We start from the raw sequence: 22,048 nt of genomic DNA on the forward strand, positions 1-22,048 counted from the left end.
GGCATGTGTGGATTTTTCACACCCCGAGAGACGTAGTTATGCCGACCTAATTTTCTAGTGTAGGCCAGGACTCAGAAAGCCAGGTGCCAGTCATACCTGTATCTCTTAGCCAGCCTCGAGCACAAACAGGCCTTTTCCACCCACTGAGTAACAATGCAGCGTATAATGGAAACTGAGGCTCACATAGGATTCATACAAATATTACAGACAATTTCCACTTCATCACACCTGGATCTTACTAGTTAAGCTTGTACAAGTCACATAACCATGTGTCCTTCTGATGGCCCCGTGGAGTTGGTGGTTAGCAACTAGCTTTCAGGGAGGAGAGTTCTGATCATTAACCCATATCCTTTCTGTGTAAAACCCATAACCTTTCTGTGCTTCAAAGCCAAGCCTGTGGGGTTGGGGGGCAGATAGTGGCACTGTCCATGTGGATTTAATCAGCTGTTGTGCATATTGCATTTAGGGAAATTTACTGCTGGGACTTTCCTCCTTAATCCCCTTAAGCCCAGGAATGCCCCAAAATTGAGTTTATACTTAAAGTGAAGATAGCTGACCAAGGAAATGCCTTCTGGGTCATAAGTGTAAAACCCTTTAGCGCTAAGTGACTGTCATAACTATAAAGGGAAGGGTAACAGCTCTCCTGTGTACAGTACTATAAAATCCCTCCTGGCCAGAGACTCCAAAATCCTTTTACCTGTAAAGGGTTAAGAAGCTCAGGTAACCTGGCTGACACCTGACCCAAAGGACCAATAAGGGGACAAGATACTTTCAAATCTTGGGGGTGGGAAGGCTTTTGTTTGTGCTCTTTTTTGGGGGCGTTGTTCGCTCTTGGGACTAAGAGGGACCAGACATCAATCCAGGCTCTCCACATCTTTCTGAACAAGTCTCTCATATTTCAAACTTGTAAGTAAACAGCCAGGCAAGGCGTGTTAGTTTATCTTTGTTTTCTCAACTTGTAAATGTACCTTTTACTAGAGTGTTTATCTCTGTTTGCTGTACTTTGAACCTAAGGCTAGAGGGGGGTCCTCTGAGCTCTTTAAGTTTGATTACCCTGTAAAGTTATTTTCCATCCTGATTTTACAGAGATGATTTTTACCTTTTTCTTTAATTAAAAGCCTTCTTTTTAAGAACCTGATTGATTTTTCCTTGTTTTTAGATCCAAGGGGGTTGGATCTTGATCCACCAGGAGTTGGTGGGAGGAAGGAGGGGGGATGGTTAATTTCTCCTTGTTTTAAGATCCAAGGGGTTTGGATCTGTATTCACCAGGGAATTGGTGAAGAGTTTCTCAAGGCTTCCCAGGGAAGGGAATTAGCTTTGGGAATGGTGGCAGCGGACCAGATCTAAGCTGGTAGTTAAGCTTAGAAGTTTTCATGCAGGCCCCCACATTTGTGCCCTAAAGTTCAGAGTGGGGAAGCAGCCTTGACAGTGACCAAAGATGCTAATCTGTTCCCCATTGACTGGAGTTGAGGGGCGGGGCTGAGGAAGGCACAAAACATTTACCGCTCACATGCAGTGTCATGCATGAGAAGTTGTTCCTTTTACTAAGTTTTTAGACAGTCCTCCTGATGTTCCCCGAACGTGCCTTGTTGCAACTAGTTTTGCAGCTGAGTAACTTGTCAAATCATACATGCGGAAGGAACCACTTTGCTTGTGACGCCTGAGCACATAAGATAGTTTTGGCCTTTAAATTATACTGCAGTGCTTCTAACTCCGTTTGAAATCTCAAGCATGAAAAGAGTGTGGCTATTTAAAAAGCAAAACACATTTGAAACTCTGTCTGTACTCCCTTGAAAAGTCCCACGTTCAGGATTCCCTGCTGGCAATAGCCTAGAACAGTTTTCCTGCCCTGTTTCAGGTAGGTGTGCCATCACAACCGCTGGTAGGGGAAACGTAGAATCCTATATTAATGTAGGCTATTACCCATATTTAAAACTTGTTTACAACATGTTGCCATTCACCTTAACTCACTATTATCGGGATTTAGTGTCGTATGAACACGTAATCCTCTAGCATTAGCACACAAAGTGATAGCTTTGAAATACATCCCATTATTGAACACGGCTCCTAATGTTTAGGCTGCATGTCTTCAGGCTTGACAGAAGCTGTCGATGTCTGACAGATGGGAACCAGGTTACCTGTCACAAGTCACTCGGTAACACTCATCACACTGTTGTGGTTCGACTTCACTGCTTAGTGAAGAGGGAGAAGCAGTAACAGGAAACTTGGAAATGGCAGAGATGCTTAATGACTTCTTTTTGTTTCGGTCTTCACCGAGAAGTCTGAAGGAATGCCTAATATAGTGAATGCTAATGGGAAGGGGGTAGGTTTAGCAGATAAATTTAAAAAATAACAAGTTAAAAATCACTTAGAAAAGTTAGATGCCTGCAAGTCACCAGGGCCTGATGAAATGCATCCTAGAATACTCAAGGAGCTAATAGAGGAGGTATCTGAGCCTCTAGCTATTATCTTTGGAAAATCATGGGAGACGGGAGAGATTCCAGAAGACTGGAAAAGGGCAAATATAGTGCCCATCTATAAAAAGAGAAATAAAAACAACCCAGGAAACTACAGACCAGTTAGTTTAACTTCTGTGCCAGGGAAGATAATGGAGCAAGTAATTAAGGAAATCATCTGCAAACACTTGGAAGGTGGTAAGGTGATAGGGAACAGCCAGCATGGATTTGTAAAGAACAAATCATGTCAAACCAATCTGATAGCTTTCTTTGATAGGATAACAAGTCTTGTGGATAAGGGAGAAGCTGTGGATGTGGTATACCTAGACTTTAGTAAGGCATTTGATACGCATGATATTCTTATCAATAAACTAGGCAAATACAATTTAGATGGGGCTACTATAAGGTGGGTGCATAACTGGCTGGATAACCGTACTCAGAGTTGTTATTAATGGTTCCCAATCCTGCTGGAAAGGCATAACGAGTGGGGTTCCGCAGGGGTCTGTTTTGGGACCGGCTCTGTTCAATATCTTCATTAACGACTTAGATATTGGCATAGAAAGTACGCTTATTAAGTTTGCGGATGATACCAAACTGGGAGGGATTGCAACTGCTTTGGAGGACAGGGTCATAATTCAAAATGATCTGGAAAAATTGGAGAAATGGTCTGAGTTAAACAGGATGAAGTTTAACAAAGACAAATGCAAAGTGCTCCACTTAGGAAGAAAAAATCAGTTTCACACATACAGAATGGGAAGAGACTGTCTAGGAAGAAGTACAGCAGAAAGGGATCTAGGGGTTATAGTGGACCACAAGCTAAATATGAGTCAACAGTGTGATGCTGCTGCAAAAAAAGCAAACATGATTCTGGGATGTATTAACAGGTGTGTTGTGAGCAAGACACGAGAAGTCATTCTTCCGCTCTACTCTGCTCTGGTTAGGCCTCAGCTGGAGTATTGTGTCCAGTTCTGGGCACCGCATTTCAAGAAAGATGTGGAGAAATTGGAAAGGGTCCAGAGAAGAGCAACAAGAATGATTAAAGGTCTTGAGAACATGACCTATGAAGGAAGGCTGAAAGAATTGGGTTTGTTTAGTTTGGAAAAGAGAAGACTGAGAGGGGACATGATAGCAGTTTTCAGGTATCTAAAAGGGTGTCATAAGGAGGAGGGAGAAAACTTGTTCACCTTAGCCTCTAAGGATAGAACAAGAAGCAATGGGTTTAAACTGCAGCAAGGGAGGTCTAGGTTGGACATTAGGAAAAAGTTCCTAACTGTCAGGGTGGTTAAACTCTGGAATAAATTGCCTAGGGAGGTTGTGGAATCTCCATCTCTGGAGATATTTAAGAGTAGGTTAGATAAATGTCTATCAGGGATGGTCTAGACAGTATTTGGTCCTGCCATGCGGGCAGGGGACTGGACTCGATGACCTCTCGAGGTCCCTTCCAGTCCTAGAATCTATGAATCTATAAACTTTAAAACTACCAATCTCCCCACACTTCTGCTACTGTTTGCCTTTAGGAGAATTGTTAGGCTGTTTTGTCTAAGGCAGCGTGCCTCTAGTTAGAGCATTTTAATCATTTGTTGAAATAAGGAAGTGCTTAAGTGAGATGTAAAGTCTTGCTTGTCATGTCTCATCTGGGAGATGTCTCTCTATGTACTCTCTGGCTTTATAGTCTATGGGATCTCTTCCGTTAGAGATCTCAGCCAGTTAATAAGCATCCCTGTCCTCCTCTAGCACCAGGACTTCACCGAGGACGTTGCCACAAGACAATCCCTGGAGGTGCTGCCAGGCTCTGGGGTATTAGTGCAGGGTGAGTTTGGGCACGCAGGGTGGACCCTGAGCATTATGGGAAATCCCAGCAGGCTGTGTACCCTGGACCACAGATTTTTTTTTTTTTTTTTGCTGTCTCTGACAAAGCAGCCTGGGCTTCAAAGCCAAGCATCCATCCAACTTCCCAACTTGCTAAATCCTCAGACGGTATCAAACCGCCTCGCAGAGCTGCACATACACTGCTCTGCTTCTGCTGAGCTTGGCCTGGTGCTGGAACTAGGGGTGCTAGTTTGGTCCAATGGCTCTCAGCACCCCCACTCTACAAATTGTTCCAGCCCCGCTGGTCTAGCCCCTGCCAGCGCTTGGCATGTGGACTGCGGCTATCAGAAGATCCAGCAGCGTGTAGGAAAGGGAATCACTCCGCGCGGCTGCAGTGGGGGGCACACTCTGCCTCTCCCAAGATGGCGCCCAAACAAAGCCATTTTTCCATTTCCTTCCGCCTCTACCAAAATGGCGTCCCATTGGCGCCAACGCTCAACGCCCAACTCTCGCGAGAGCAGGCCCCTATTTATTAGGAGCGACTGGCAAAGCCCGACCACCTGCGGCGAGAGGCCCAACAGTGAGGTGCGCGCGGGGGGGCTGAAGGCTCGATTCGGCGTCGCCTGGGGGCTGAGCCGGGGCGTCCCTGCGTGGAGCCCGCCGGCCACGAGCAGGGCTGGAGCCAGCTGCTGCGGAGGCAGCGAACAGACCCGGGCCTCCCCTGGGGTCCGTTCTGGGGCCGCTTCTCTTCAGTGTCTTCATCAGTGATGTAGAGAATGGTGTAGCGAGCACGTGTATAAAGTTTGTGGACGTTACCAAGCTGGGAGGGGTGGCAAGTGCTTTGGTGGATGGGATTAAAATTCAGAATCCTCTGGACACACTGGAGAAATGGTCTGAAGTCAATAGGACGAAATTCAATAAGGATAAATGCAAAGTGCTCCACTTAGGAAGGAACAGTCAGTTAGACACATACACAATGGGAAATGACTGCTTAGGGAGGAGTACTGCGGAAAGGGATCTGGGGGTCATAGTGGGTCACTAAATGAGTCAACAGTGTAACACTGTTGCAAGAAAAGCAAACGTCCTTTTGGGATGTATTAGCAGGAGTGTTGTAAGTAAGACACAAGAATCAGGGGGTAGCCCTGTTAGTCTGTATCTACAAAAACAATAAGGAGTCTGGTGGCACCTTAAAGACTAACAGATTTATTTGGGCATAAGCTTTTGTGGGTAAAAACCTCACTTCTTCAGATGCATAGAGTGAAAGTTACAGATGCAGGCATTATCTACTGACACATGGAGAGCAGGGAGTTACTTCGCAAGTGGAGAACCAGTGTTGACAGGGCCAATTCAATCAGGGTGGATGTAGTCCACTCCCAATAATAGATGAGGAGGTGTCAATTCCAGGAGAGGAAAAGCTGCTTCTGTAATGAGCCAGCCACTCCCAGTCCCTATTCAAGCCCAGAAGCAGCTTTTCCTCTCCTGGAATTGACACCTCCTCATCCATTATTGGGAGTGGACTACATCCACCCTGATTGAATTGGCCCTGTCAACACTGGTTCTCCACTTGCGAAGTAACTCCCTGCTCTCCATGTGTCAGTATATAATGCCTGCATCTGTAACTTTCACTCTATGCATCTGAAGAAGTGAGGTTTTTACCCATGAAAGCTTATGCCCAAATAAATCTGTTAGTCTGTAAAACACAAGAAGTAATTCTTCCCCTCTACTCTATGCTGATAAAGCCTCTCCTGGAGTATTGTGTCTAGTTCTGGGCGCCACATTTCAGAAAAGATGTGGACAAATTGGAGAGAGTCCAGAGAAGTGCAATAAAAATGATTAAAGGTCTAGAAAACATGACCTATGGGGGAAGATTGAAAAAACTGGGTCTTTTTAGTCTGGAAAAGAGAAGACGGAGAGGGGACATGATAACAGTTTTCAAGTATGTAAAAGGTTGCTAGGAGGAGGAGGGAGAAACATTGTTCTATTTAACCTCTGAGGATAGGACAAGAAGCAATGGGCTTAAATTGCAGCAAAGGAGGTTTAGGTTGGACATTGGGAAAAACTTACAACTGTCAGGGTGGTAAAGCGCTGGAATAAATTGCCTACGGCGGTTGTAGAATCTCCATCATTGGAGATTTTTAAGAGCAGGTTGGACCTGTCAGGAATGGTCTAGATAATACTTATTCCTGCTATCAGTGCAGGGGACTGGATTAGATGACCTCTCGAGGTTCCTTCCAGTTCTATGATTCTAGTCCCAGCTCCTGACAGAGGCTTAGCGACATGTGGAGCATGGGGTTGCATCCCTGACTGTTTTGACTAATAGCCATTGCTGGACCTGCCCTCCATGAATTTACCTAGTTCTTTTGTGAACCCAGCTATATTTTATAAATTCTTCATACGCTTGCCCTAGAATGGGCCCCTCCTTGATGGAGCTAAGGCTCTTTGAGGAATAAACCGTCACTATGGCTGCTTTTCTCATCCGGGTTTTGTGGCTTCGGCATCTCTGGGGCTGTGGAATGAAATGGGCTGAAAAGATAAATTGTTACTGTATTGAAAAACAGGGATTCCCTGTGCTCTGAGCACCTGAGATTATTGAAGATGAAAGAACAAAGGATCTAATTTACAATTCACCATTGTTGCTGTTTAGTTATTTCTGCACCTTTCTGGGCCTGCACAGTGAACATGTCACTTCCATTTTTATCACTGCTGCACTAGCCCCTGTTGTATTGTTTAAGTTTAATGTTTAATTCCACCAGAATGCTGCAGGCTAACCGGCTACCTGGTTGGTGGGATTAAAGGTGGTTTTAGGTGCTAATGTACCTGCAGTTGCATCCTGTCCAGAGTGATTAATTCAGTTGATCCTTTCAAGTTTCTGATCGGCTCTTTGTCTTTCAAATCCCCAGCAGTAAAGTTTCCCGTGACACCCTGTACGAAGCAGTGCTGGAGATCCTGCAAGGGAGTCAAGTGAAACCACGCAAATAAGAACTCTCCTCTGTGCTGTGGGTAGCGCCCTTCCCCAAATGCCAACTCCATGACTGGAAATCTCTGGTGAAGAGAGAGAGGGATTTGTGGCAGAGTATCCATGCTCTGCTAAATATCATCACAGCTTTTCCTATGCATATTGATATTCATCTTGTTTTACTGGCTTCTTAAATTCTAACTTTGGGTGAATCTGCAGTTACTTGAAGCTTCTTTTGTTTGTTCTGTTCTTCAGGTTTGCAGAAACTGTGGAGCTGCTGATCAGCCTGAAAAACTATGACCCGCAGAAGGACAAACATTTCTGGCACAGTCAGGCTTGGCACCTCTCTGATTCCACCCAGCCTTTGGCCTGCATCCTTCTCCCTTCCGGGCACTTTGAATGTATATGTGGTTGGCAACACGTTGACTGCTTGATACAATGGCAGGAGGGTGCAGTGCTGAATTGCCCAGGTAGTTCAGACACCCCCCGTCTCCAAGTGGTATGGCTGGACAGACCCCTATCCTGGGTCTTAAAATGTGAGCGGAGATGTGATGAGGCTCCTGTGCTGATCCCTCTGACCAGTTGGAGAAGCCAGATTAGAGGCAGGTGGATGAAGATTCACAGGTGATTGTTGTAAGGTTTCTGGGCTGTAGCTCTGCCTGCTCCCTCAAGGTGTGTGGTGCTGACAGTGCAGAAGAACAGTGTGGGGGTGTCATCTTCCCTTCCTGTGTCCTAAATTCTCAGCCTGTGTGCTGGGGGTCCAGCGACACTGATGAGGCCAAAGCAGTCAAATATCCCTCATGTGGACATCAAGGCTCTGAAGAAACTCAAGAACAAGAAGCTAGTGAAAAAGGTGAGTAGAACTATGCTGCCAATATGCCTGTAATTTGTGTGGATAGAGGTTACCTGGAAATACCAGGTGATGTAACACAGACAGTGGGCTGGTATAAACTCCAAGAGATGGGGGAGAAATGCTACTGTTAAAATGCGATATAATCTTCCCTTGTGGCAAGTTTCTATCTCCTGGAGGTGTCAGACTTTACATACACACTACAGTATCCAACATGACCATTGCAGAAAATTCCTGTAGGAGTAATTGACTTCTACTCACTACATTGTTAGTGAGGAATTGTTTAAAAGGACTTGTCCAAGGATCCTAGATCTAAAACGTGGTTCTCTAAACAAGAAAACAGCTTTCTCAATTACTTTTGTCATCAAGATGTATTATTTCTTTAACGTTAAGTCATGGTGTATATCCCACCATTGAGGAAAAGCTCCTAACATGACCAGCCTTTGTAAGTCCTAGGTGCACTGACACTGGAAGAGAGCTACCCTGTTTACTCAGATTCCTTGGAAATTCAGTCTTGTAGCAGTTGCTTCCCTCAACTCTAGTATGGGGTACCAAAGAGATTTTTGGGGTGCAAGTGGCTGAGCAATGCTAGAGGAGAAATTTATCTACTTGGCAATTTCAAGTCAGCAACTTATCTGACTGGGCAGTAAGCAATTGAATTGCAAGGGTATGGTTTATTATGCCATGCTGCTGGGCAATGTGAGTAGTTAGCTTGACCAGTGCTGCTTTTGCAAAGCACTTACAACAGATTTGGTTTGCTTGATTTCTGTTGCCTTAAGTCTTGTCTATATTACAATTAGCCAGTTGAGTAGTTGCATCACAGTGAACTCCTAAGTGTAGCTAAATCCCAGTGTGGATAAGACCTCAGCAACAGCCCTCAATGGTTAATATTACCTCACCCACCCTGTCTCTCTCTCTCTCTCTCTTTTACCAACAGAAGTTGGTCCAATAAGACAAGTTTTTGAGCTCCACAGAGTCTTCAGGTCTGGGCCTGTGGAGCTCAAAAGCTTGTGTCTTTCACCAGCAGAAGTTGGTCCAATAAAAGATAATACCTCTCCCATATCCTGGGACCTACATGATTACAACACTGCAAATAACAAAGTGTAATCTGTTCCAATGAATGCACAGAGCTCTTATTGTAATGAACAGAACCCTTATCTCTCACCCCCACCATCAGGTTGATGCTGATGTGTGTTGGGAGGGGTAAGGAAGGAAGAAATTTCCCTGGTTTGTTCCAGAAACTGTCTTGTCTGGTATTGGGATTACCTGTGTTTAAGAAACATGCCAGATCAGTAGTGAGGGGCGATTACACTTGTTCAACTTAGGCTTCTCTCCAAGTATAACGTGTTACCATGCAAGATTCCCTGAAGTCTGTAAATATACAAAGAGCTTTTGTTGTGAGCACTTAATGGTTCTTAGCAACAGTTTGCAAGTTTCTCTAAGTGAGGTGTAAATCAAACTCTGTATTAAAATAGGTGTGGGCAGAACTGCAATGTTCTATGCATTAATCTTTTTTTCCATAGCTAAGAAGTGCAATGCCTCTCTGGCTTCAGAGTCCCTGATCAAACAGATTCCTCTTACCTTGGGTCAGGGTCTGAACAAAGCCGACAAGTTCCCCTCCCTTTTCACTCACAATGAAAACATGGTGGCCAATGTCATTGAAGTCCAGTCTATCATCAAATTTCAAATGAAAAAGGTAAACAATAAATGCAAAACACCAGACCCCAGAAGTCAGTTACACAGCATGTGATGGGAGTCAGGACTGTAATGAAGTTATTGGCTGCCTGCCATTATACATGGATTTGCACTGTCAGGGCTGGACTGCAGTTTTCCTCCAGTGTTGTTAAGGCGGCTGCTAGTGGAAAATATCTAGTCAATCTCAGTTTGTGTGTTTAGGGAACACAAAGCATTCAGATGCTAACCTGAGGATGGAGGGAATTTACAATTTGTTTTAAACTACAGATGCAAATTAAGGGGCCTGAACTTGGAAAATGCTGAGGGCTCTTGATGCTCACTGAAGTCAGTGGGAATTAAGGACATGCTCAGCACCTGGCATGATTGGCTCCTGTAGTCAGGGAGGATCAAGTGGCCAAGCTTCAGTTAGCCAGGAATTAGGATAATAGGTTTGCATTATATAGACTGATGTATGTAGTAGCTGAAGCTTTATGCTTAATACTGTGTAAATGAACTTCACAGTCTTACAGGTGAAACAGTGAGTTTCGAGTAGTGTTTTCTTGTATTTGCTTTAAAAGTTTAACTTTCAAGAAAGTTAATATAGAGGATGGAACCAGAGTTTTAAATGAACACAGCCCTAATTCAAATGCTTAATCTTCATGTCTGGCATCATGATGGTTGAAACCTGACTCATAGCAAATATTGCTTGACTGAGTATTCCCCATCAAGCTTAATTGGCCGCTTGATTTAAAAACAACTTGAATGAACCAAGAGCAAAAGTGGTAGTCTTTGAACATATCAATCTTTCACTTAAACAGCTTGAGCTACTGAATTCCTGACACTGCAGCATTGATCTATTGTTTCCTTTTAAACTTTCCTTCAGTCTGTAATCTGGCTATATATCATAGATTTGAGCAAATTTGGTACCCAGGGTGTGGTGTTTACAGAATGAAAAGCAAAGCTTGGTGGCTGAGATGCAAAAAAGCAGAAATTAATAGGATCCTAATGATTTTTCTAATATGAAAAATATAAACAAAACAGATTATTGTAAAACAAATATCCTGTGCAGCATAGATTAGTGATTTTGTGGAATCTGTTGGTTGGGGAGGAGAGATTTATCATTAGAAATTTTACTGCATAGTGTAGGGGGGAGAGTGTATTGGACTGGGTATTGATAAATTTCAGTTCTCTTCCCTGGTCTGCCATTGATCTTGTGGTGTAAAGCAAGTCACTTAATCTTTGCCTCAAGTTTTTGATCTACAAAACAAGAACAATTATACTCAGAACCTTTTTTAAAGTACTTTTGAGATCTGCTAATAAAAAGTACCGTATAATCAGCTGACTAGTTTCATCATCAACAAAGATTGCACCCAGTTTTTTAGCATGCATGTTTAGTTACAGCATGTGGAAGCCAGTGGCAAAGTTATGTCTGTTTTTTGATAAAGGAACTGAAAAAATTAGGTTGAACTTGGTCGAATGTAAAGCTGTTCAGATCTAAATTCCACAAATGGTGCATTTAATGGAGTCTTCAAGTATCAAACTGGAAACTTTGGAATTCCATAAAGCATTTCCAGGCTGTAGAGGAATTGTTGTAATTGGGGAAACATTTTATCTTTTTAAAAAAGATGTATGGGAAGACTCAATTGCAGCCTACAGACGGATTCCAAAGATTTAAATCAGCCCCTTAATCTAATTATGTACATATTTTGATGACTGAATCTACTTAAGCTATTGTATGGTTGTTTTTAAACTGACTGTACTATAAAGTCTATACCACTGGAGTTGAATGATGACATTGTCCTTCTCCCTACCTCAGGTGGTTTGTCTGGCAGTGGCTGTTGGCCATGTAAAAATGACTGAAGATGAGCTAGTCTACAACTTTCACCTGGCCATCAACTTCTTGGTGTTCTTGATGAAGAACTGTCAGAATGTGCATGTTGTACATCAAGAGCACCATGGAGAAACCACAGCGCCTCTACTAAACTGGCAGTAATAAATGTTTCAGAGCACCCAGTCACTCTGCGTCTGTCTCTCCTCATCCGCAGAGTTTTCAGTCGTGTTAGGACTCTTGTTCCCAATCATTTTGAGTAACTGTCTCATTCTATTAGACTGAGACCTCTGCTGTACCTTGCCATTGTCAGTCACCTCCTGTGTACCTATGTATGTAACTTAACCTATGTTGGAGCTGCTTGTGATTCAGCATTTTAGAGCAGTGATTCTCACCCCAGGGATGCACATACCCCGGTTATGTAGAGGTCTTCCGGGTATACGTTAACTCATCTAGCTATTTGCTTAGTGTTACGGCAGGTTACATGAAATGCACTAGCCAAGTCAATACAAACTAAACTTTCATACAGACAATGACTTGTTTATATTGCTCTGTGTACTTACATTTCAGTGTATAGTATATTTATATTCCAATCGATTTATTTTATAATTATATGGTAAAAATCAGAGTAAGCAATTTTTCTGTCATCTGCTGTGACACTTTTCTATTTTTTTTCTGACTTTGTAAGCAAGTAGTTTTTAAGTGAGGTGAAACTTGGGGGTATACAAGACAAATCAGCCTCCTGAAAGGGGTACAGTAGTCTAGAAAGGTTGAGAACCACTGTATTAGAGCAACCTATATGCCATTGAGAGTACCTAAAGTTAAATGAGGAGCAGCCGCAGTTAAATGACGGGGATCAGCAGGGAGGCTTCTCATAAAGATGAGCTGCAAAGCCAGATGAGTTGAGCAGATTCCCATCCCGAAGACTCTCACTAGCTAGTCAGGAGCCTTCAACATGGAAAGATTTCTTTGATGAAACCTTCTTCTTTTTTAAGCCCTTCTTAGAATATGATGTCTTCACAGAATTTTATAAACCCTGCAGCCCCCCTGCCACCCAATCAGTTTTACAATCAGCCAGGAGTGTGTTTAAAAAAAAAAAAAAAAAGCATAAACTCCAAAGAGTAGTGGTATTTTATAGCTCAGCAAAGCCTTAGCATGAATAGACCCATAACTGGTTTTTATCTTGAGAGTACTGAGAAGTAGGCGCAGGGTTGAATTAATGGTATGGTTCATAGAGACACCATGAAGAGAAATATTAAATCTGAATTTTGTTGTCTTCTGATAACACTGATGACAAAATTCTTAAGATATTAAAAGGGAAAATATTTCTCTATTTTTCAGTTGGTTTACTTCGTATATTTGACAATGTGTATAGTCAGTTTCCTCTTGTGGGTCTACGTTACAGTAAGATTGAGAGAAACTTCCTAAAAGAGTGTGATTGTAAAATCTCAAATTTGCGAAGGGTCTGAAACTAATTCTAACTAACCACTTGGAAAAGACATGAATTTGACTGTCCCTCTAATGGAAATATACATAGCAGGTTATGTTCCCTTCCCAGGGAAAACTCAGTGGGAGTGGCAAACACATCAATGTGCCTGTGTGAAATGGGGAGGTACCTCATTGTTATAGAAGAAAGAAAAATGCTTGGAAAGCTGTTTTACTGTACTTCCTTCTAAAACGATAAATAAGATTTAAATACAGTAAAATCAATGCTCACTGTTAGTGGAGTTTCAAACCACACTGACTAGTCTTGGCAGAGATTTTCTGCTTCATTGAAATCCTCCCATGGTGTCATTGCTCTTTTAATGCTTTTTAGCAGGTTTCTGGGTTACTAGGGATCACTGGATATATTTGAATTCAAAACTGCACCTCCAATTTCACTGGCCTGTCACCTGCTTTGTTCCAAGGAAAAAGCATGCAGAAAATCCATGTCTGTGGATGATTTGAAACAACTTTACCTTTCTAATGAGCTCAGTACGAGAGAGAGATGGCAGGTAGCCCTGCACTGTATATCCACAGAGAACCGGACCAGAAGGGCTAGTCAAAGAAGATTCCCCTCAGCTGGCTCTGCCAGTATGTTTGAACTTTGGAGGAGACCTCATGTACAGATGGCAAAAGTCAGTTGGACTCACTCTTTCACCTTGGCTGAGACTGCTAACAATGGGGTTAATTACTCAAGACTTTCAGTGGCTTTTATAATGGCACCTGTTTACTTGAAACTTGACTTAGCACAATTCCACAGGCTACTGAGCAACAGTCAGTTTTTGAGAACCTGATCCCTACCAACCTGTACTTTGGAATAAGGTGAGTAGAAACCCACAGGTGAAATCTTCATGTTCTATTACCAAGTCCCTGAGCCATCCCCTTTCCTGGGATCTGTACTCTGCTTTCTTTGTTCAGCAGGTCACTAATAAATCTTCACCTTCGTTTCCAGAATGTACTGAGGCACCGTCAAGGGAACAAAATGCCTTATTCACTTTTTGGGTTTCAGGGGGAGAATCACTGTTTGCCAAACACATGCAAAAAAGAGAGATTAAGCTTTCCAGATGGTATGGGAACATTCTCAGGAGTGTGTCTCTAACTTTACAAGAGTTAGTGAGCAGGATGTACAGCACCATGCTGACAGAGGAAGGAGGTACCCGCTATGCAGCTCTCTACTGCTGATATACAGGTAATTCCTTTATTTTAAAAGGACAGACATCAGATCCTGCTTAGTAATGTTTACTCTAATCCCCTGGAGCCAAAACAGTATGCCTTCTAATAAGAGTTATGTGATAGCTTCAGAAATCCTTTAGTGGCTTAAATGGGCAGCTAGTGGCCTGAACTGAGCCACTAACATCCTATGAGCTTTTCATGCTCAAAGAAAACATGTCAATAGCAGCGGTGAGCTGTCTCCCATGGTGACTTGGGGATTATCTTTAGGCAAGGTAAAAGGCTGGCAGGGTTCAGTCATCACCTTGACACAGTTAACCTAGTGTGCCACTGCCTATTGTTCCTGTAGGGCTTTTTAGTTGTAGCCTAGAAAAAGGATATAGGACTACAGCTGTGTCACTGTGGCCGGTGATCCTGTCTTCGCACCAAAGGGTTAAAGGTTTTAGCTCCGTTATACTGGCCAAACTTGAATTTGGGTGTTCACATTCTGTCTACCTCAATTCCCCCTTCGTTTTAGACCATATTGGTCACTTCCTGCTCCAAACTGTTAAAACAGCTGCCCTATTCAACCCTGGCAGTGGCGGCTTTTCAGTGGCAAGCAGTCACTCAGGTATGCTTTATGCTCCTGTAACTCGGGTTCGGGTTTTGTGTCAGAATTGTGTGGCATCTGCAGTCGTGTGAAATCAGGTGGCGCTTAGATGTTTTGATGAAGTTTGAGCTGAGATTTTGTTCAGGCCTGAAATTCCAAGCCAGAGCAAAGAGAATGGGTACATTTCCTATGGCTTTGCTAGGAACCTTCTTAATCTTAAAATTCTCTCTCATCCTGGCTGCTTGTTTTATGGGTGCTGTTGCTGAAGGTGTGATGGCTAATAGATAGTTACCAGCTGGGGAAGTTGGGGCCACAGTGAGGTGCATTGGCTTGTTTCTTGCTTGTTGTTGAGCCATGCCCTCCGCACAGACCTAACCAATCATGCCTGCAGCATCAGCAGCCACTGTCATCTGAGCAGCTTGCTTTGCAAGCAAAAGACGGGATAATCCCCCATCATCGCAGTTGTTCCTGTTTGAAAGCAGGTTCAGGAAGCTTTGGAGGGAGCCTGGGAAGATGACAGTAGTAGGCTGCATCGGTTAAGGGGGTGGTAGATCTCACAGCAGAGCACAAGGCGTGTAAGCCCAGAATCCAGAGAAAGCGGCTGCTGCTCGTGTCTGAGGGAGCCTGTGGAAGTCTTCTATCAGGTTATTACTTTGTCTCTCAGTTAATGATGCTTAGCTGGAATGTCTCTCTGCATGGGCTGCTTTAATGCTTTCATTTGGTGCAGGCTATGTTATGTCTAGATTTAAAGCAAGGTTTAAAGGGAAATCTTTATTACCAGACCAAAAGCATTGAGAGAGCAGAGTACAGAGGCTTGGTCTATAAGGTCTCAACCAGCCAGCAGGGCTGGTACTGATCAAGCGGGAACATCTCTTGTTAATTTCAATGCTGGGCTTTGTAAATCCTCAGAGGCAGCTAGAGCAAATGCCCCCTTCATGCCCACGCCACACTGATTACTAGGTTGTAAGCTTGGGGACAGGGTTTGTGTCTTTGTGTCCGATGCACCTTCTAGGTGCTGCAAAAATAACGTTTGACCCTTCCAGCAGGGCCAGCAACTCCACTCATGGATGGAGCATGGTACTGGGGAGTTCATGGCCTGCTTTAGTTCTGCTTTAACAGGCATACAGTTAAAAAAGCAGCTGATGTGCATTAACCTGGGCTCTCCCCTTTTGGCTTCTTGCTCACAACTAGGGGCCCCTTACACGAACAGTTTGGGTAAGGCCTGATCCAACAACCTTAATAGCAAAGGTGCTGTCTCTGGGGGATGGACTGCATGGAACAGAAACCCCCCCGATGGGTTTGCTCAGGAGTCAATAGGTTAAAGTATGTGAATGTTTGGCCTCTTGCCCTCCAATATGGGGGGGTGTCTGCACCCCTGTGGTATGGGGGTGTGTGGGGCGGCAGGCTCTCATGCCAGGTCCCTTTGCTGCTCTGAGCCCTGTGGAAGCAACAGCTGGAGGCAGCAGTGCCACTGGGGAGTGGGGGGGGGGGAGGGAGGATGGAAGGGAGGCTGTCTCTACTCTCAGCTAGAGGAGAGAGGCTCTCAAGCACCGCAGTGGGTATCCTATCTTGTGTTTGTGGCAGTTATCCATGCAAATTTCTGATCGGCCCAAAGTGGTCGCCAGTAGCAATGAGTTCCACAGCACAGTACATTGAAGAAAAAGCCACAGTCTATAGGAAGGTGTCCTATTTACTTTCCCCAAACCATCTATTTTATATATTTTGGTCATGTCCCCTTTTCTATCTTTGAAAAGCCTGACCCTTCAGTTTAATCTCTCCATGCTGGTGTATCTGTCATTGATGTTACCCTTAGCTGACTTCCTATTTCTGTCTAATTCTTTAAGATTATCTATTTACTTGTTGCTCTTCCTCCACGTTGGATCATGAAAACAAGCCCTTCTCACTTTCGTGCCCTAGTATGTACTGTTTTGGTTGCAACTCCTAAGAAAGTGAATATTTAATTTTGTTATGTAAATAAAATTGTACTAGACCCTTTTTTGGCTAAATCTTACCTTTTGTGTCCAACCTATCTCACTGTGTTGCTAATGGATTAGAGAAGACAGAGTTCAGCGGAGTGGGAGCCAGACCGGTGGTCTGTACTCCTGGGTTCTGTTCTCTAGTTTTGTTACTGACTCCTCAGTAATTGACTTGATCTCTCTGTACTGCCATTTCTCCATTTTAAAATGGGGATAGTGATGTTGACCAACCTTTGGAAAGAGCTTTAAAACAGCCAGGCACTAGATTTTAAAGATGGATGTTTAATGCCCATGCATAGAAGCCAACTGGAAAATGCTGAGAGCTACAGGTAAAACTCACTATACAGGTGTTAAAGTAACAGAGGGGTAGCCGTGTTAGTCTGAATCTGTAAAAAGCAACAGAGGGTCCTGTGGCACCTTTAAGACTAACAGAAGTATTGGAGCATAAGCTTTCGTGGGTGAATGCCCACTTCATCAGACGCAAGTAATGGAAATTTCCAGAGGCAGGTATAAATCCGTTTGGAGATAACGAGGTTAGTTCAATCAGGGAGGGTGAGGTGCTCTGCTAGCAGTTGAGGTGTGAACACCAAGGGAGGAGAAACTGCTTCTGTAGTTGGATAGCCATTCACAGTCTTTGTTTAATCCTGATCTGATGGTGTCAAATTTGCAAATGAACTGGAGCTCAGCAGTTTCTCTTTGGAGTCTGGTCCTGAAGTTTTTTTTTGCTGTAAGATGGCTACCTTTACATCTGCTATTGTGTGGCCAGGGAGGTTGAAGTGTTCTCCTACAGGTTTTTGTATATTGCCATTCCTGATATGACTTGTGTCCATTTATCCTCTTGTGTAGTGACTGTCCAGTTTGGCCAATGTACATAGCAGAGGGGCATTGCTGGCACATGATGGCATATATAACATTGGTGGACGTGCAGGTGAATGAGCCGGTGATGTTGTAGCTGATCTGGTTAGGTCCTGTAATGGTGTTGCTGGTGTAGATATGTGGGCAGAGTTGGCATCGAGGTTTGTTGCATGGGTTGGTTCCTGAGTTAGAGTTGTTATGGTGCGGTGCGTGGTTGCTGGTGAGAATGCTTAAGGTTGGCGGGTTGTCTGTGGGCGAGGACTGGCCTGCCTCCCAAGGTCTGTGAAAGTGAGGGATCATTGTCCAGGATGGGTTGTAGATCACTGATGATGCGTTGGAGAGGTTTAAGCTGAGGACTGTAGGTGATGGCCAGTGGAGTTCTGTTGGTTTCTTTTTTGGGCTTGTCTTGTAGCAGGAGGCTTCTGGGTACACGTCTGGCTCTGTTGATTTGTTTCTTTATTTCCTTGTGTGGGTATCATAGTTTTGAGAATGCTTGGTGAAGTTCTTGTAGGTGTTGGCCTCTGTCTGAGGGGTTGGAGCAGATGCGGTTGTACCTCAGCGCTTGGCTGTAGACGATGGATCATGTGGTGTGTCCGGGGTGGAAGCTGGAGGCATGAAGGTAGGCGTAGCGGTCGGTGGGTTTTCGGTATAGGGTAGTGTTAACGTGGCCATCGCTTATTTGTACTGTGGTGTCTAGGAAGTGGACCTCCCGTGTAGATTGGTCCAGGCTGAGGTTGATGGTGGAGTGGAAGCTGTTGAAATCATGGTGGAATTCTTCCAGGGCCTCCTTCCCATGGGTCCAGATGATGAAGATGTCATCAATGTAGCGTAGGTAGAGAAGGGGCATGAGTGGACGAGAGCTGAGGAAGCGTTGTTCCAGGTCAGCCATAAAAATGTTGGCATATTGTGGGGCCATGCGGGTGCCCATGGCGGTGCCACTGGTCTGGAGGTATATATTGTCACCAAATTTGAAATAATTGTGCGTGAGGATAAAGTCACAGAGCTCAGCAACAAGTTGTGCTGTGTCATCATCAGGGATACTGTTCCTGACAGCTTGTATTCCATCTGTGTGTGGGATGTTTGTGTAGAGAGCCTCTACATCCATGGTGGCTAGGATGGTGTTTTCTGGGAGGTCACCAATGCACTGTAGTTTTCTCAGGAAATCAGTGGTGGGATAGATAGCTGGGAGTGCTGGTGGTGTAGGGTCTGAGTAGGGAGTCCACATATACAGACAGTCCTTCAGTGAGAGTGCCAATGCCCGAGATGATGGGGCGTCCAGGATTTCCAAGTTTGTGGATCTTGGGTAGTAGATAGAATAACCCCGGTCGGGGCTCTAAGGGTATGTTGATTTGTTCCTGTGTTAGTGTAGGGAGTGTCCTGAGTAGATGGTGCAGTTTCTTAGGGTTAAAATATTTATCAAGAGTTATGCTGCTCTATTTTATTGCTTATCAACTGCACCTGTGACTTGACTTCTGCCTATTGCAGATCTTGGGACTCTAACTCAGGTACTTGGTTCCCTAATGTCTGAGTATCTTTCCTGTATTTGTCCTTGCAACATGCCTGTGAGGGAGGGAGCTGTGTACACAGTGGGAGCTGAGGCATGCAGAGGCTAAGTGACTTGCCTAAGGTCGCCAGGAGTTCGTTGTAAGGCAGGGACTTGAACCGAGGACTTCCAAACCACTAGGCCATCTTTCCTCTCACCCACTAGTCTAATGCACCTCCATCCTGAACTGCAGACCCTTCCCCTGCTTACTATTCTGTGCCCACGCTAGTGCCCTAACCCCTGGATGATCTGTCAGATGTTTCCTGCCTTTGCTTCCAGTTTCTCCAAAAGCTTGATGATGACCAAGGAGTGCTGTATTAAAGGTTCCGTTTTGGAAGGGCTTATGTGCTGGGTGACTGACTTGCATTTTCTTTCTTGGGGCTGGCTTGCTCTCTGAACTGTACAATGGACTAGAGCAGAGTTGGTGTGACCCTAAGGCACCAAAATCGAAAGAAATGAGCGAGAGAACAGGGAGGGGGTGGGGAGAAATCTTGCTCTCAATAAAGGCTTGAGTATGAAAAGAAGGGGGTGAAATTTGACAATTACGCTTTGCAAAATGTCCAGGCAAGATCTCAGTCCACCCACAGTAATTATACTTAGCTCTCAGCTCTGCTCAGCTCTCAAACGCCTAAAAAATGTTTACTAAGTTCTAATTGTGATGAACCCTTATTATTGATCCTAAGCTTATTACTAATTACTAGTATTACTATACCCCAGGTGGCCCCCAACAACGACCAGTGCCCAGGTGTGCTAGGGGCCGTACAGACAATCCAATCCTGGAAGGGTTAACAAGCCTTTTGGAGGCCGTGATCTTGCAAATAAGTCAATGGGCCTCTTCCCAGTACATAAGAGTAGGTCTTTTTATGAGTAGGGCCTTAAAAACATTTCTGGGGTTACTGCCTCTAAGAGAACTCGGTACGTTCTGGCAGTTCTGCTTTTCAGGGTGTGGGGTGTGGAGTTTAAGCAGTAACCACCTCACCCCAAAACTTTGGGGATGTTGTGAAACATTAATACAGGTCTGAGCATCGAGGTTGTTTTGGAAGCCTGATCCAAATTTCAGGCAGCTCCTGGGGCATGGAGAGCACGTGGGAAGTGAGTAGGTAGAAGACACCGGTACAGAGAATTGTGGGATAGGTGTTGGAGGACTGTGTGAACAGGAGCCCAGCTGCCTGTGCTTTTGCTGCCTCCCCATTGCAAAATGGGCAGATAGGGATGTGGGCACAGCTCAACAAGCTCTGCTCCGTACCCCGCTGCCGAGCACACCAGCGTGGGCTCAGTGCGTGTATGGGTTCTGAGTGCGGCTGTCGGGCAAGAACACACCAAGCCTACGGTACTGTTTGCAGGACTGGGACAGGTGGGTCTAGGTGGGTCCAAAACGAAAGGCCCGGCCCCTCAGCTAAAGAGGGAGGATCTGCCCAGTCCAGGCTGCAATTGAGTACTGGGGACAACGAAGGAGAAAACGGGAATGAGTGAGGTCCAAAGGTTAAAACTCAGGGAACCAGAAGGGGACACTGAGCAGGGAACCCCAGGCAGTGCCCACTGCTGCTCAAAGGCATCTAGGGACTCGGTGGACGCCACCCAGAGGAACTCAGCCTGGAGGCGTGATCCAACGAGGGAGCAGACACAGGCCCTACTGCTGCAGAGAATCCCCTGTGCAGCTTCCTCCTCCTGCAGTGGTGGATGGATGTCTTGGCCAGCCGAGAAGGTCCCACGACGTCGTGAGGCCGTGGCTGGGGTGTACCTAGATCAGGAGGTGCAGCCAGAACCTGTGAGCATTTCCAGAGGAGCCGGAAGAGGGGGCTGAGCCTACCGTGTGGACACACCCGCCAAACAGCGCGATCTTTCTGCATACTTCTTGGCTGCTCATCTCGGGAGCCTTTGGCCTGTTCCTCCCCCTGCAGCAGCACCAGGAGGGTTGAGTGTTGCCGCCGTAGGATTTCAGTAGCAAGTCTCAGAAAAGGCAGAGTCACTACTCCCCTTGGGCCGGGAGGCTTGGGTGACTGTGTGCTCTAGGGCTGTATCTGCTCTGAGACTGCACAGGTCTCTCTCCTGCCTGGGGGCAGCTGCTCATCTTTAGCTCCTAAGGCCATCGCCCGACTGCAGCTTTAATCTTATTAAGGGAACAAGCTGCTTTGTGGGCTGCAATGGGATTTGATCAGTAGGGGCAGCTGCATTATGCTGCTGGCAAGAGAGCGCGGGTTACAGGGAGGGCAGGTACAGTGCTGGGGGAAATGAAATCTGGGGCCTGTTGTGGCAGGGAATGGGGGAAAACAGGGTGTGGGGGGGTGCGCTAGGCCTGCATTGCTTTGCTTGGGACATCTGGGTTTACTGTACATTGGGGGCAGTGGTGGTGCAATGCTGGGGGGAAGATATGGGGTTACTATGGAGACAGCTGCCGTATAAACATCTTGACTTGTGCTAATGAAATCCTTGAGAGACAAATGTCAAGTTTTCTGGAGACAGCAGCGGGTGTCCCTCACCATTTCCATGCTGGGTCAGTACCCCGGCTTCCGCTCACCTCCCCAGGTGTGGCGCTTTACCCACTCTCCCCTTCCACGTACCGGGGCAAGAAGCTCTTTCTTGAAGGGCTTTGAGCTCTGCTGGCAAACTGCTGGAAGGAGCTGAAAGCATTGCAAGTGCGCAGTGTTTACAAGGCGGCAATGCGGCTTATAAACAAGGGGCTTCTTTAACGGCTGGGAGCAGCGAAAGCACATTCCAAGGAGAGTGTGCCTGCTGGGAGATCAGCTTCCTGGAGCAGCCTGGCCTGACTGGGAGACAAGAAACAGCATCTTCACGAATGCTTAATCCTTGACCTTCTCAGAGCACGCTCCAAGCACGAATGCATCCTCGCGGCCCCTGG

The 22,048-nt window shown here is 45.2% G+C and overlaps 1 protein-coding gene across 1 annotated transcript; it reads left to right on the plus strand.

Annotated features, from left to right (window-relative positions):
• Positions 1 to 7,219: 7,219 nt before the first annotated feature.
• Positions 7,220 to 11,762, plus strand: RPL10A (ribosomal protein L10a). The gene is given in 8 exon segments (XM_065403181.1): positions 7,220 to 7,310; positions 7,477 to 7,542; positions 7,544 to 7,578; positions 7,951 to 7,989; positions 7,992 to 8,078; positions 9,595 to 9,767; positions 11,562 to 11,680; positions 11,682 to 11,762. Coding segments are annotated over 8 exon segments (582 nt in total). The 5' UTR covers positions 7,220 to 7,293; the 3' UTR covers positions 11,728 to 11,762.
• The last annotated feature ends 10,286 nt before the right edge of the window (positions 11,763 to 22,048 follow it).

This window comes from Emys orbicularis, chromosome 4, assembly GCF_028017835.1.
Source record: "Emys orbicularis isolate rEmyOrb1 chromosome 4, rEmyOrb1.hap1, whole genome shotgun sequence".
Taxonomy (NCBI): Eukaryota; Metazoa; Chordata; order Testudines; family Emydidae; genus Emys; species Emys orbicularis.